Source organism: Hevea brasiliensis, chromosome 6 (assembly GCF_030052815.1).
Source record: "Hevea brasiliensis isolate MT/VB/25A 57/8 chromosome 6, ASM3005281v1, whole genome shotgun sequence".
Classification (NCBI taxonomy): Eukaryota; Viridiplantae; Streptophyta; class Magnoliopsida; order Malpighiales; family Euphorbiaceae; genus Hevea; species Hevea brasiliensis.
In genome coordinates, this window is record NC_079498.1 from 32,416,818 (window position 1) to 32,429,542 (window position 12,725).

The 12,725-nt window shown below is 30.0% G+C and overlaps 1 protein-coding gene across 1 annotated transcript; it reads right to left on the reverse strand.

Annotated features, from left to right (window-relative positions):
- Positions 1-5,375: 5,375 nt before the first annotated feature.
- On the reverse strand, positions 5,376-9,015 carry LOC131180811 (pectinesterase-like). Its single transcript, XM_058148539.1, has 2 exons — positions 7,948-9,015; positions 5,376-6,362 (listed from the first exon to the last, which is right to left on the reverse strand). Exons 1-2 carry the CDS (start codon positions 8,963-8,965, stop codon positions 5,674-5,676), a joined length of 1,707 nt encoding a protein of 568 aa, XP_058004522.1. The 5' UTR covers positions 8,966-9,015; the 3' UTR covers positions 5,376-5,673.
- Positions 9,016-12,725: the final 3,710 nt, after the last annotated feature.

Here is a 12,725-nt window from a genome sequence, read left to right on the forward strand (position 1 = left end):
ACAATTGTTTAATGGTTAGTGCATGTGACTTAGAGACCCTATAAGTAGAAATATAGATGCCAATGGGATATTTCACAATAGATTTAAGGTCAGGTTCATATTGTTTTTTAGTATACCCCTATTTACCCTTTATGGGTAACAAGGTTCCATGGGTTCAGGTAATATATCATTATCAAATTCAATAGAATTTACCTCAAAAAAAGAATTTGGTTCTTGAGAGTCTTAGAAGATCCCCCAATTAAAGGTGCTAAGCTAGGCAAACTCATGTCTTCATCCTCCATATTCCCACCACTTTCATTTATAAATTGGAAAGATACATTCAAGGGTTCGAGCAATTTTTCTCTATCTATTTCTGTATCCTCCATATTCTCTAACATCCTATATCCTCTTAACACGTCCCTATCCCTATCCTCTTCAATAAGCTTCTCCTTCTAAAGAGGATACATTATAGTTCCTCCTGGATAGTAAGGGTCTAATTCCCTGAAAGAAACATCTAAAAACACATGTAATTTTTGAATATGAGGATCATAACACTTTATACCCTTTCTGAAAGTCTGCGCATCCAACAATATCCAACAAAAACACATTGCCTATCAGAAGGATCCAACTTACCTTTAAGTACCTTTGGGACATGCATGTAGACTATACACCAAACACTCTTGGTTCGAGATTTAGGACGTGTAATAGAGAAGAATGATTGCATTTTTTGTTATGGACTCTAAAACCCTATCACTCGATAAGGTATTCGATTAATAAGGCATATAGCAGACCTCACTGCTTCCCCCCAATAGAATCTGGGCATATTCATTTTAAATAGGGAGGCATGTACCACCTCCATAATTTATCGATTCTTACGTTCTGCTAAGCCATTTTGCTTTGGTGTATAGGTACAAGAGGTGTTGTGTCAAATCCCTTATTGCCTTAAAAAATCTCTGAGAGAAGTGTCTACTAATTCCATTGCATTATCCAATTGCCAAACTTGGATCCTTCTTTGATATTGTGTATTTATCATGTTATAGTAATCCTAAAAAACTACAAAAACATCACTTTTTTTCTTTAGCAATGAAATCCAAATCATTCTAGTACACTCATCTATTAATGTAACAAAATATCAAACTCCAAAAATAGAGGGAATTTATGTTGGACCCTACATATTAGAATGAACAACCATAAAAGGGTTCAAAACATTTATTCAAACTAGGTAAATAAAGCACACGATGGCTTTTAGCCAATTCATGTTAGTAGTATGCCATAGAGCATATCATTTTGTATATATCTTGTATATATTTTATTAATAAAAGGCGATTTCACTTTTCCATTTACATAATGTATTTATGTGTAATAAAAAATGTCCATTGATATTTTGTTAGAAATTCTATTCTTAAGTTGTTAAGAATATGAGTGACAATATTTCTAGTACAAAGTATCATAAATTGGTTCACAATCGAGCGTACTTCACAAAGGACATGACTTATCCAAAAATATTGTAATCATGTTTGTTCTCAAGGTATTTATATGAGATATAAATAAGATGGAATGGTGAGTCTCATGCCACATAACAAACATGATAGGCACTTATACATGATAAGTAGGCCGAACCAATGACGCTTATAACAAGCACATAGAGTTTACTCTTGTCAATGCATTGTCATATATCATATCAGTGCATATAATCTTTAGACTTGAAATAACACAGTTATCTTGTATATAGGTGGTTTGAGTTTGATACTGCTTTCATACTTGTACTGTGTATGGGTATATGGGCATGTGTTGGCTCCTACTAGTTATATATGGAGATAAGTGTTGATCAAGATGGAATCCGTTACCCTAAGTAAATAGGGATAAAATCCTATGTTCATTTAATTGTTCTTGATGTTTCAAGTTCCTAGCCAGGATAGACAAATTTAGTCAGAAAAGAGTTTCTGACAAGAAAATTTAATTAATCAAGAACTAGAATTAAAAGAGAATATAATGTTCATAGCAAATAGGGTTTGACATTAACTATGACTCCAGCTCGAATTGGGATTTTGTAATGGAGAGATTCTAGTGCATGGTAACATATGATTAAATATTCATTTAAGTTATTCTTTGTTACTGATTGGGTGGCCATGGCACGCTATGCTAAGTGTCAACCATGGTCTATGAGATGCCAAAAATGATTTAGAGAAATTATTTATAGTAAGAAAGAGTTCTGATGATATTAAGAGTTAATATCATATCTCATTGCCAATTAGTGATGAGTCTAGTGAGTCACACACATACACAAGTTAATCACCAAGTAAAATGTGATTTAATTGGTTAATTAAAGAGTATAATTAATTAACTAAATAGGTTTGGTTTGCAATGAGATTGCAAAGTCCTTAGCATGGCTTGAAACCAAATCTAGGTTATTGGATGTATAATATAAGTTAAATTTATATATAAAGTGTTTAAATATGAATTTAATTGTGAGAAATTAATTAATAGAGATTAATTAGTTAATTTATATTTGATATAAATTAATTTGAAGAGGAGAAACTATAATTTTGGGTTGAGAACTCAAATTAAAAGTAAGGGTAAATTGGTCATTTCACATTGTGACATGTGGCACCATGAGATGGTGACAAATAGCACCAAATGAGCCTGCCATTTGTCTTTCAATCATGCAAGATGATAAAAGTTATGATTCAATCTAACTTTGACACTTGGCTTGATGAGATTAAGTCAACAAAAGTAAGATTAAATCTAGTAGTGACATGTGGCAAGAGGGTTAATGAGATTTTAATCTAAGTATAAAAGGAAAAGAAAGAAGAAACAAAATTAATTCTTCTTCCTCTCTTCAAAGTGGACGGCACCTTTGGAGAGTCCATCTCATCTCTTCTTTTCTCACTTGATTTAAAGAAAAATCTCTTGGTTTCTTTGAATTAAAATTGCTAGGAATTGTTTCTAGTGTCCTGTACACACATATAACCTCTTTAAAAGTAAAACCCCAAATTATAATTGGTTGGCAAGGTTTAAGAAGCAAAATTGGAGGCTGTCATTGGTGATCTTGGTGTGGACAAGTTAGAGGGACAACACTTGGGGTCCTAGGAGCTTCCTAAAGGTGTTAATTGCATCTATAGTGCATCAAAGAGGTTAGTGCCCAAATTCCTCTTTCAAATTAAGGTTTAATTGAATTAATTTGTTAATTCACAATCTTAAATGGCAAATGAAGATTCTAATACATATTAAAAGTGTTTTAATATGCAATCGAACATTGAAATTAATTAGACACATAAGAGATGTGGCATGATGCATGAAACCCTAAAAGAAAAATTTTAAAATTCAATGCTCCAATGCATCAATTTTCATGCTTCCGCTCCTTCAATTCACTCACATCACTCTGAAATTCTGAAATATTTGAACCAGATAACAAATGTGGTCTTAACTTCTTAAGGTACCCAAATCACAAATGCCACAACCATATCTCTGTTTATTCTTTATCCTCTCCACTTGTCTTAAATGTGCACCCAACTTTTTGCCCCCCTTCTTCAGTCTATTCTAGATAATATAGTTTGCATTTCTTAACACCATAACCAAGAATCTTTCAAGTCAGAACATCCTGGAAAACACAAAAAGAAGGCTAAAAAGTTATGGTATAATTTAGTGAGGATGTGATATGTCTAACTAACAAAAGATTGTATTCAAGTGAAGGAAAAATCAAAACATGGTTAAGGGTGATATTTTTATTCAAAACAACAGATCCTACGCCTATAAGTAAAGAAGTACTGCCATTTGCAATGGAAATAATTGACTGAGATGATGAACTAATTGTTTGGGTCTTACTTGGATCTCTGATCATATAGTCATATGCACCTGTATCAATTATCCAAGTATTATTCTTAGTAACAATAGAGAAAAAATCTACATTACCCACGCTATCTAGATGGGCTACATCAGCTATGGGAGTGTGAACCTCTTCAAGGTTCGATTGGCCCTTTACAGGTGTACTCACCATCGCCTTTCCTATCTTTTTCTTTGGCTTATCGAGAAATCCCACCATTCTGGATATCCAATAATCTCATAGCATTACTACTTGGAATGTCCAAGTTCACAAAAATGACTACATGTGAGTTTGCTCTGCTTCTTGCCTTTCGGTCCTCCTTGAGCTGGTCCTTGTGAAATGCGGCTAGTCTGCATGACTAAGCTTTTAGGAACAGGCCATGAGACTTCTATAGCTTGCCTCTACTGATACTCTCTTCGAACATAGGCATATGCACCCTCTAAGTCCAACTTTGGATCCGTTCGCAGTATGTCCTCATGAACATGATCATATTCATAATCGAGACCACTTAGGAAGATATGAACTCTATGTCTCGCCATAGTTAAGTGAACATTTACAACTCCTTCAATCGTCCTTTCTTATGCCACAGTATGATGATCAATCTCTTGAAATATGGCAACAAGTTCATTATAATAAGTGGATAGAGGTCTACCATTTTTCATAGTTGAGAAAGATTTCTGATTTAATTTGAACAGTCTTGTTTCATCAGATCCATCATAGAATGTTTTTGAGACGGCTTCCCAAATTTCATACGCTGTTGAGAGCCGAATGAAATGCTGCATCAAGTGCGGACTCATTTGCATAACTCGAGTCATTCAGTGCTGGTTTCGCTATTTTTCCAGTGAGAAGCCAAATTTATTCCTGGCCCCAATTTGCATTTCCATCAATTGAGACCACAGAGGATAGTTTGTTTCATCCAGTATGACACTGGTTGGAAAAGATGTGTCTTGTTGAATGATGATAGGTGGCGTAGGATTGCTTGAACCTATAGGGACAATGGGATTTATTTCTGCCATTAAACTAAAAGAATTTGGATTGTTGGGCAATTGTTTTTAAGATCAGAACTACTCTGATGCGATGTAGAATGGGAATAGAAGAATGTATTTTCTGTTATGTGCATTCTTCACAAAAGGGGGCAATATATACACCTTTACATCTCAGAATAAGGAGATAAAAAGGAAATCAAACCTATTCTAAAAAGACAGAAAATTGCTACATATCAACCTGTTAATTGTATAAATCCCTGTAATTATGTTATTATATAATTTGACAGCTCATTTTAACGCATGTAATTTGTGATTGATCAACTCATAATTATATTCTAAGCACCTTTCAAACAAAATGCTAACATCTAAACCTTGAAAGCATTTAATCTTAATTATTTTTATTGAGTTTTATATTTCAATGAAGTGATATTATGATCATTTTTCATCCATTAATATATATATTTTTTTGGTAGAAATTAATATAATATTATTTCCACTAGTTATGCACTTCATACATATGCTTCTTGATTTCCGTTTTGTTAATATATTTTCATTAAGAAAAGAAAATGAAATACAAAGAAATTACCTGACGAATTGAAGCTTCTGCTTGATGGTTTGATATTAAAACCTTATATACAAAGACTTGAGTTGACACATGGAAATATATTTAGCAGAAACTTCTATAGCTACAACATATAGCAGAAAGAAACTTCTAAAGCCTGTAAAAACATAAATGCATCAGCAGACTTAGCCTATTCATAGAGCACTTTTCAACTTGGAAAGAAAAAGACTCAATTTGGAGACTTCCACTGCTCTTTTACCCCCAAAAAAAAAAAACACACAAATTTAGTACACTGCAATGATTGCCCTGCAATAGCATGGAAATTAACCAATAAGTCCAGAATCAAAAGACACCCCAGTCGAAGGCAACCACATATTGCCATCAATGAAACTGCCGACGGTGAACGTTTGAGCCACGGCTACTGTGAGTGTGCCACGATATCCAGACCACTGGACCCTACCGGAAGTTGAACCTCCAGGGCCTGAGTTCATATATTCTCCATAAAAGAGCGTGCTAAGGGCAAAATTGCCAGACCAAGGATGCCAACCAGCAGGATTAATAGAGCCGTCAATAAAGGACTGCATTATAACTGTCCTGGAATATTTCTGCCAAGGTCTTCCAAGATACGTGATCTTGGAACCTGCGAGGTCTGAAGCTGATCCTATCTTGCAATTGTGTATAGAAATGCCTGTGTTCTGATTAGGGTCAGTTCGACCTTGAGCTGTGACAAAGTTCTTGGAGCCTGAAGAAGGTTTCCTGGCAAAAATGCTACAGTTCTGAAAAACGACAGCAGAATTTCCAAATATGAAATCTATTGTGCCATAAATGTCAGTTTCCCTGTAGAATTGGCGCTTGGAGTGGGTGTAGAGACTGTCTTGATAGCCCTCAATTGAGCACTGAAAGATCACTGATTTATCTGATCCAACTCGAAGGGCAACTGCTTGGTGCTTCTGTGGACCCGCACTGTTTACAAATGTTATGCCTCGAGCTATGAATCCATCTCCCATGGCCGCTGAAATTAACAATCAAATTATTCATGTTAAGCATCATTATAGCAAGTATATCTTTTCTAAGTGTTCCAAAAATATTTAAAAATGAGGAGATTTTCACAGTGTAATCTCAATATTTTATATGTAGCACTTAAAATGAGTAATTTATTCAATTATACTAGAGTTATCTCTAAATTATGAAATTTCTAGTTTTGAGTGTCAATTAGAACTAATTATATTAAAAAAATTGCTTATTTAATAACTTACTATTTGCATTTATTTCTAAATTGTGGACTTTATTCATTACATATATCTAAGTTTGATGAATGACCTTCTATTATTGTATGAAGGATATATCAAAAAGCATAATAATAATAATAAAAGATATAAAAACAAAATTGATGCCAACTGATACATAAACCAACGAGAGCTGAATTGCTGTTATGGAAGGGCCTACTATAGAAGAAATAGCAGCAATTTGACATGATTGAAATCTCCAAAAATCAACAATAATGGATAAGGTGTCGCATATGGTACATGGAAGGACGTCACTTGCAAGCCCCACCATTATCTATATAATAGATCTATAGATATAATCCAAAATATTTTTTATGCAACAAAAATTTCTCTTCAGATGACATTAATTAATTGTTCCATCATACCATCACACATTTAAAGCTTCCAGCTCAAACGCAATTCGTTGTTGAAGTCGACAATTAATCATATCTCACTTGTTTCATAATAATAATAATAATAATAATATCTCACTTAAATTACATATATTTACAGTAATTGTTGTTTATAATAAAAATTATCTGGTGTATATATATATATATATATATATATATATATATTAGTATTAATTCAAAAGAAAATGAAATAATATTAAAAAAATTTATTTCTATAATTTTGAAGTTATAATCTAAAATTATAATACTTTTAATTTAAATCTAAATCAAAGCTGTAAATAAATAAAAAATACATGAATATTTGCCGGTTTGCTTGCGATAATAATATTATAAATAACCTAATTTTTACAAATTAAATGATTAAATTAATATAATATATAAAAATAATTTACTATATTATTCTTATATTAGATTAACTTACTTGCCCACTAAAATAAAATTCCGTTCTTAATTAAATAATTAGAAAGAATCATAATTATTAAATTTGATTTGAAATTTGACTCAATTGAAAAATCCAATTGATGTATTATTTGTTTAAACAGTGAATCAATAATTCAAATAATTAAAAATTAATTAAATATATATTAATTAAATATTACACTTATTAATATAATTAAATAAATATAATCAATTATTAGGTGAGAAATTTCATATTCCTAATTATCACCAAATTACTATTTTTTTTTTGACATTATTAATACAATAAAAATAAATTTTTAAATCAATAATTATATATGATACTTAATTCGCCACTTACGACCTAGAATTATTAACTGTTTCCAGCGAGATGTTTTCTTCTTTTCAAATTCACGCAACAAATTTTGATAATGGAGAATTGGTCCAATCAAAATATATAAAAATAAAATAAATATTTAATAACAAAAAAAGTTAAATTTATAAATATTACTCAGCTACTCACCAACCGTAGCAGACTGGAAAGTTGACCATCCACCGTCAGCGTTTCTACTACCTACAATGACCGTTTTGCCCTTCCCATCACCCACTAACATAACGTTCTTCCTCTTTCTGGGAAAGTTCAGGTTTTCCTTGTAAGTCCCAGCTTTCACATAAATTACATTTCTACCCCCAACAGCCAAAGAGCCCAACAGCTCAATTGCTTCTGCTATTGTCTTATGCGTTCCACTCCCGTCCTTTGCCACCACTGCATGTGCTTCTATCTCCCCTGTCGGAGCTTCCAGAAGCTTCCTTTCCCGTGCCGACACCCAACTCGGAAACCCATTACCTGCAAAAAGTTTCCGACCAATAGGGTTCGACTTTTTATTAGCCTCTTCTGTCCCATAATGAGACACATAAAAAGCCAAGGAATTGCTTATATGGTGACTTAAATTTCTCGCCGTGGAAATCATTACCCCTTTTTCTTCTTTGAACTTACTATTATGAAGGCTTTCAATGCATGTGTCTTGATTGGTAAGTGCAGCACTAAGCCACGTTTGGACATCACTGTGTCTTTGGATAAGGTTATTCTTGCGGTTGATGACATTAGAGAGTTGGTCTAAGCTATCATCAAGAAGCTCAATACAATCTTTCATGGCACCAGGAGGAGCCAGATGTGCCTGGGAATTATTATTATTATGAGCGGAGAGACTAAGAAAAGAAGCGAGGTTTAGAGCTGAATGAGCTTGTTTCAAGGTGTACTGAACAGAGAGATAAAAGAGCTCTTCTGGTGTTGCTGGTAGAGTACTGGTTTCCAGTGACACAAGGAAAGATTCACAGGCAGTTTTGTAAAGGGTGGCTTTACAGGCAGAGGAAATGGAGGGTTCAGTAGCTGATGTAGAGGACTTTTGATCATTATTGTAAGCTTCTCCTAAAGCAGCTAAGGAGAAGATTTTGATGATAAAGACTAAGGTTAGGGGAATTGAGCATTTTTGGCTCCTAGGCTTTGGCTTTGCATGGGAGAAACCTGCCATTGTGTACATGTGGCTGGGGTTGAGACTTGAGAGCAAGAGGCAATAAAATTAATGAAACTGCTGTGTGCATGGATGCATAGGCTCCCTACTCTTTATATATAAATATATACAGGAGTTTCTACATAAAAATTTTTAAAAGAAAAAAAAAAGTAATTTGTTTTAATATAATTAATTCTGCTCATCATTTATAAAATTATGGCAATCAATGGTTGAATTAGTGGTATAGAGTTGGTCTCAAGGAATCTTTACCTGGAAGTTACAAAATTTGAATCTGAATCGTTATTTTTAAAAATTTTATCTAAATATTACTTTTGATACAACACATATTTTTTAAAATTTAATTCAAAATTGTTTAGAATGGAGAAAACGAATTCATATAACCGATCCTAAATATTTGAGATAAAGGGTTACTTGAGTTGAGTTTAATTGAGTATTACTTTTAGTTCAACATGAATTAATTTTATCTTTATGTGCACCTAAATACCACATTGATAAATTTATAAAATTATTTTACTTATAAAAAAAATTATTCTAATTGAAATTTGATCTTGAAACTTTGCTGTTTGAAATATATTATAAAATAAGGAATTATTGGATTACGGGATTAGTCTAATAGTGCAATTTGTTATTATTTATTTGTCTCTTGTCAATATATTTTTTATTTAAGAAAATAATAAAGTTGCTTTGTTGATGTCGTTCATCATCGAGGGAAATAAAGCAATAAAGTTACATTATGCAGGCTGGGATGATTAATTAGCATTACAACTATTTCTTTAATTTACTAATTAATTAACATCACATTGTATTAAAGTTGGCCATCCGGTAGGTGCAACTTCTTTTTGAAATCATAAACTTGCATTCTTACGCGTTTGTGTTCTTGATCAATAGATGAAGAAGAAAATTTAATTTTTCCTGGGAAGTTTTGTTAAGAAAAGCGATAGATATAGATCTAACCGCAGGTCAGTTTGAAATTGAAATCAAATTGAAATTAATTAAATCAAAACTGAGCTAAAATAATTAAAATTAAATTGATTAAAATAAATATTAACTATTCTAATAACTATTGGCTACTTTAGTAGCTGTCAGCTATTTACTAGCTGTTAGTTGTTAGTTTTTTATATAGTGATTCATAATAGAAGTGTTTGGTAAAATTAATTATTGGTGTCATCTTCTTGATCTTGATCAAAACGCTCCCTCAATAACTAAAAAATTATGAGAGGTAAATTTTTATGAACCACTCTATCAATTTCTAAATATTAGTATAAACTGAATAGTATAAATAAGAGATATTGTGTTTTAATTATAGTCAAAAACACGAAATGCTACCTTAAAAATTATTGTAGAATAGAGTCTTAAAAATATATGAAAATAAAATGATATGCAATTTTCATATATAATTGAAATCCCTTTTTAATTCTTTTGTAATAAATTTCATAGTAATAGTAATTTATAAAAATTAAATTGACAAAGTGGATTAAATATCAAAATACTAAATTTATACCAAATTTAGTATTTTTTAATTCATACAAATGAAAAATATAATTTGTCGGTCTCTATTTTTACGTAATTAACTTATATATTTGTTACTAATTTCTAATTTTATTTGTTTTAATATGTTAAATTTTATAAAAATAAATTACATCTTTAATATAATATGTTATAATCAATATTTTTAATAAATTAATAATTTAAATTAGAAAATTGATTCTCAAGTAAATATTTAATAAATTATAAGATTTTGATATTAAATCAATTTTAATTTTATGATTAATTTAGATTGAAAATATTTTGTTTTATTAATAAAAATAAAAATTTAAATTACATGTTAAAGAGAAATTTAAAAGAAATTTTCATTTTAGTTAAATCATTTAATTAAATTAAGTAATTCATATATTAAAAATTAATGAAATCATTTTATTTTATTTTTTCAAAACTTGTCATTATTTATAAATATAAATGAATGTAAATTCGGTCCCTTCAACGTTAACCCTCTAGTTCTGCCGCCGTTAAATCGAATTTTTTTTAAAAAATTGAAAAAATAATTTTTTTTAAAAAAATATTTCTATCATTATATTTAATTAAAATCAAAATTAAACCAAAACTGAAATTAAAATTAGATTAGAAATGAAACAAAATTAGAATAAAATCTTGAAAGATCCATTCTATCCCTTAAACTAGAATCATCAATTTAAGTCTCAAATTAGACCAGAATCGGACCTTAGCTAGTTTTAGATGGATGCACGTGTACACATGCATTGAATTTAATTACAACAAAAATATCTTATACCTAAGCCTATTGATCAAATAAATCTAAATGTTTTACATTAATTGTTATTTTTTAAAATCTTTTAATTTTAGATAGTTTAATTATAATTTTTAAAATTAAAAAAAAAATTATTCAAAATCTAAATTCTTATTTAATGATTTTGACTTTTGCCACGGGTTATCAAGTGACTAGACAAGTCATCCTCTCTCTCCCTCATTATCTCTCTGTCTCATCCCATGGAAAATTATAATAAAGGGGCAAGGAATAAAAACTAAAGTTACTAACACAACATAGTTCAACAAGTATGTAACCCACACTCCATAAATCACAAGGATAGTTCCACTCAAACTTGCAGAAAATATTCAATCATTGAAAAAAAGACAACAAAAGTAGAAACACAAATAAAAATTAAAAATTATGATTTATTAAGTCACTTGACATTTCATGTATCAAAAGTTAAAATCTTCTATTGAAATTTTACTAATTGAATAATTTTTTTTATTTTCAAAAGTTTTAATTAAATTGTCAAAAATTAAAAGATTTAGATAGAATGACCCATAAACCATCAACGTAAAAATTTGGATTTATTTGGCATAATCATTTCATGTATCAAAAGTCAAAATTTTCAATTGAAATTTTACTAATTGAATAATTTTTTTTTAATTTCAAAATTTTTAATTAAATTGTAAAAAATTATAAGATTTAGATAGAATGACCATAAACCATCAACGCAAAGATTTGGATTTATTTGGCATATAACCTTACTTCTAGTGATATTGTCCATAACAGTAAAAGTTTGAATTGTTCTCAACTTCTTTCAATGTACTAGCAATTATTTGAAAATTTTCAAAAATCTGAAGTAAATAGCTATTACAATAATGAGTTAATGACGTTTAGACTCTGTTTGGTTTAATTCTATGGTAAAATTCATTTGATTTGTAAATGAATTCTATAATAAAATTCATTTATGAATGAATTCTATAATAACATTCATTTATGAATGAATTCTATAATAACATTCATTTATGAATGAATTCTATAATAACATTCATTTATGAATGAATTTCCTTGTTTGGTATATTTTATATTAAATATAAAATTCATTTCAAATGGACTGAATTTTGTGTTTGAAATAAATAAAATAAAATATAATAAGAGAATAATTTTGTTACTTAAAATATATATGATTTTAAATTTAGAATTCATTTGCAAATTCTATCAATTTTGATGGAATTTGATTTAGTTATAATAAATTCCATGGAATTGATTATTAAGAATTCTAAATGAATTTTCATTTAAACTAAACACTAAATCTTAGATTTACAAATGAATTCTACAAAATTTTATGAAATTCATTTATATTAAACACTACCTTAATTTAATTGTATTGAAGTCATTTTCAAGAATATAAGTGTAAAGGCCTAAAAGAAAAAAAAAAGTTGGCCATGTTTCAGGACGCGACTTGCATCCAGATTAGGAAAAAATATATATATTTGAAAGTTT